Below are 4,288 nucleotides of genomic sequence, written 5' to 3' on the forward strand. Positions count from 1 at the left end.
AACAAAACAATCTTATAATAAATGACTTCATTAAAATGTTACTTGAATAATATAACTACATCATAAAAAATATGTGTAGTCTATATGTTGTATAGAAAAGTGTGAATATCATTTTGTTCAGTCATAAAAAAGTCGATACATGAGATTTCTATCTCGTTATCTGCAGGGACAGATAAGCAGACAGAATATGACAGCAGCGATTACCATGTACATGACTGTAGTTGTTTTCCATGGCAACGAGTGACACAGACTGCAGGCGTGCCTATTAGTGGCCTGCAGTCTCTGCTCTCGCAGACTGAACGCGATGACAGAGGACACGTCACAGTACGTATGACTGAAGTCCAGAGGGTGGACTCTTGGATTTATTCTCTGACAGCAACAAACATCCACAGCAGAAGTTTTGTCACTTTCTCAAATTCTGCACACAGTAGCTCTAAAATGATATCCAGTCTTACCCTGGGTCCTGTAATGCCGGGTCCACCTATGTTCCCTTCAGGCCCCCTCATGCCCTGTGAATCACATGTCAGAGAGATGAGGACAAACACAAAGGAAGAGAAGGAGGATCAGTGCTTTAGCTCAGCTGTATGAAGAACTGCTGGTGTTTGCTGATCTGTATTGGCTAAAGATCAAGCAGCTCACCTTGGGGCCTGGAGGCCCCTCCTCTCCTTTTGGACCTGGAGGTCCTGGTAAACCCTTCAGAGAAAGAACACAGCAAGGTTAGAGCGAGTGCAATGAGAGGCAGATGAATGAGTTTAAGGGAAACAACTCAAAGAAGAAGACTTGAAGTGTTTTCTATTTTTTGTATTTTGGTGACTCCACTATTTCAGTTCAGACTCACCTGGCCTCCTGGCCGCCCAGGATCCCCCTTTTCCCCTCTTGCACCAGGTGGACCCTTGATGGAAAAATGAGAACACAGAAAATAAGCACATTTTAGACAACATACTAGATTCATGAGTCCAGTTTAACAATTTGCATCCCATGGTTACTAACACTATACACAAAGACATATCTAAAGCTAAGACTGTTACCCACCACTTTACCCTGCACAGCAATGCCTCGGGGTCCGGTGTTGCCCAGGGGTCCAAGACCTCCCTCTAATCCAGGCTTTCCTGGAGGACCCACCTCCCCCTGAAACACAGATAAATGAACTTGAGGACATAAAGTTGGAGCTCCAAGGCTTACGTTTAACTCAAACATGCACCTTAACATACGCTTTAATGTGTAAATGGCCTGCCAGTTTTGGTGCCCTGTAGCTCACCTTTTGGCCATGTTCCCCCTTGTCGCCTTTCTCACCACGAGGACCTGGTTTTCCCTGGAGAAAAGAAAAAGTGTGTTGTCAAACATCTGTATCACAAAATATGACTCAGCTGATATTGCAGATCTAACTGAGATCTCATGGTAACATACTATTGGTCCAGGGGAACCGGGAGCTCCGGGGATGTCGGAGGAACAGGTGCAGGTGTACGGCTGGGCAGGGCAGCCCTCCTCATCTCGCTGACACACAGATTAACAGACATTAAGTCAGCTCTTTAAGCCAAAAGTAACTAAGCTCTCACAAAGTATTCCTCATTATTGAATAAGCACTGGAAAAACAGTGATGAAAGCTGCATGTTTGTGTGAAAGGATAATATTTATGTTATGATATTATGATACTTATGTAAAAGTTTCCAAAGATATAATCAGTTTAAAATATTTAAATTTCAGACAGTGGCTATGCACAAAATCACATATAAATATACTGTATACAACATATCATATCAGTATGTATTGTACACTGTGTAATAGATTAACAGTTAAATACACCGTACACACTTAAGTATACTCAAGCAGCATGACAGTATCACATGACTGTATAGATCATGATCTTACCAGTCCAAGCTATTGTTGAGTTAAAATTGTTAATCACAACTATAATAACCTACATTAATTCTTCGACATGATGTAATATTTTTCAGTATTATTTTAAGGCACATAAAAATGATTTGATATTTTAAGTTAAAGTATGCTTTTCCAGTTCTTTTAAATGCCTGTGTGTGTCTCGCAGGGTGGATGGTCGATCAGTTCAGAGCTGATCAGATCAGATCGATGGATGAGAGGAGCAGCTGCTGCGAGTGAACAGTGAACAGTTAAATTTGACTTTCACTTTGCCTGATTAACAACATCCAGATACTGTGCAGCTAGAATGCACAACATACTCAGTTTTACATCATATTTGATATGAACAGTGTGCTGGTATGCTATTTTGAGCACAGCCATACTAATTTTTTTTTATTTTTATTCCACAATGGGCTGCCAAATGCTAGCAATGGAAACGTTTAAAGTATAAGGCATTCAGCTCATTGTATTTCATATATTGGTTCAAACACAGCATCAACTCACAGTATGCCCATACCACGTTAGAGCTAAACAAATGCTAAATACAAACAGTAAGAGACTGACCACTCCAGGCAGTTCACAGCAGGTATCATCTAAAGCCCAAGTGGTGTTACACACGATCTCAAAGGACTGCAGCTGGAACTGGAGACAATGAAGAACACGGGAAATAGGTTGAGCAAAGGACAAACAAAGTCAAAACTTAAGTCTGTTACAAACAAGCTGGATTAACTGGTGTGTCACATATAGAGATTATAAATATCGCTAGTTTCCAACTCATGTCCCTAGTTGGGCTTTTAGAGAGATATGTTAAGGGTATGTAATTGAGTTGCAGAGTTGTCCAGGATTAAATACAAAATTGAATCAAATAAAATAGAATCATATAGAATCGAAGAGAATATAATAGAATATAATAGAATAGAAAAGGAGAGCAGAACAGGACAGAACAGAGGGTACCGGTGCAGATCCACTGTTGGGTCCTCTGGTCTTGACCAGTTTTCCCAGCATCTCAAAGCCGTCGGTTGGCAGGTTGCCTAGAGGGCGGGCCGGCCTCTCTCCCACACGCTGGCAGTCCACAGACAGGGACACACTCACCTGGCTGACAGACAGGTGAACCTGCCAATCACAGGAGGCAGAAGACAGAGGACTGATCAACTCAAACCACAAGGGATAAAAAAAATGTAACGCAACCCCTGATGATTTTCACATATTAAAACCATGTAGTCAGATTTCACTCAGTCAAGTGGGCTAAATCAGCCAAACTACAATAATTCCTGTGATGGTTGCTTTGCCTCCCATCTCTCCATTTAGTGCCTTGTCATTACAGTTGGTCTTTATCATATGTTTTGAGGTTTTGTTTTAATAATAGAGTACACAAAAGGTGACGAGGTAACCGAGGTAGCTAGACAGAAAGAAGGGAAGATGATTTAACCGGATTCAAAGACGTGACATCAGTGTCATCTTTTGATAAATGACATTGATGCTGAATTGTCTTGCTCTGTGTATATATTTTCACCTTGTGAAAGCTGCCGTAGAACAGTCTGTGGACCTGCGACTGGTCAAAGGTCAGCTCTTGTACTTCTCCCCTGTAGTCCAGACTGAAGTACACCAGATGCTTGGTAGTAGCTGTAGAATGCACAAAAACAGAGGAAGATATACACTAATATATATACCACATACAGACTCCCTTGGAACCCCCCCCCCCCTCATGAAGCTTTGGTGACCCCTAGTGGGGGTCAGGAATTCAAGGTTAGGAACCAATGATCTTTGGGCCCTGATGTCAAAATAAGATCTCATGAAAGAAAGTGAGACTAAAAAGATGAAGGGACGCAGAAACGCACGGTCGAGCACCACTCCCATCTTGGGCTGGAAGTCGTTGTCAGTGAGCTGCCAGAGGGCGAAGGGTTCCCTGGGTGTTTCCTGCAACACGCGGAAGGCGATGCTGATGGTGTGTTCAGGAGAGAAACCTGCAGGGTGGATAAACCTGGATGGAGAGAGGGAAATAAAGATAAAAGGGACCCTGCTGTGTTCTTTTTCTCTTAAAGATACAGTAAATTTGTTTGCAAATGCTGCACACCAACAGAGAGAGGAGTGTGTTATGAGATTTAACAGTGAATTGTGCTCATGTGCAGTTTAGTATTGAGTCAGCAGAGTGCAGCGTGATACTTTAGAGCTCTGTGTCAGAGTCTTATGAAGTGAGATCTGATGTAAGACGGCTACAGCCTCTCTCTGATCCTTTTTGTCATCCTCATAGACAGGATCAGGTGTCTAACTCTGGCTGTTCTCAGGGGTTCTAGTGGAACCCCTTCTCCTACATAGAGGAGTTCATTTTGCTGACATCCTTGCTCCTTTAATTCAACTATGACAACCTTCAACTAAAGCCAGATTTCCCTCAAATGTTCTCAGAAAAATATTT

At 42.2% G+C, this 4,288-nt stretch overlaps 1 protein-coding gene across 1 annotated transcript; it reads right to left on the bottom strand.

Annotated features, from left to right (window-relative positions):
- Positions 1-204: 204 nt before the first annotated feature.
- On the bottom strand, positions 205-3,856 carry LOC121964457 (collagen alpha-1(XX) chain-like; the record flags this gene model as incomplete). Its single annotated transcript, XM_042514665.1, has 11 exons — positions 205-369; positions 456-509; positions 640-693; positions 839-892; positions 1,033-1,128; positions 1,259-1,312; positions 1,408-1,494; positions 2,440-2,517; positions 2,830-2,988; positions 3,389-3,498; positions 3,714-3,856. Coding segments are annotated over 11 exons (1,054 nt in total), but the record flags the coding sequence as incomplete, so codon positions are not given.
- Positions 3,857-4,288: the final 432 nt, after the last annotated feature.

The sequence above is a fragment of the Plectropomus leopardus genome, unplaced genomic scaffold, assembly GCF_008729295.1.
Source record: "Plectropomus leopardus isolate mb unplaced genomic scaffold, YSFRI_Pleo_2.0 unplaced_scaffold15686, whole genome shotgun sequence".
Taxonomy (NCBI): Eukaryota; Metazoa; Chordata; class Actinopteri; order Perciformes; family Serranidae; genus Plectropomus; species Plectropomus leopardus.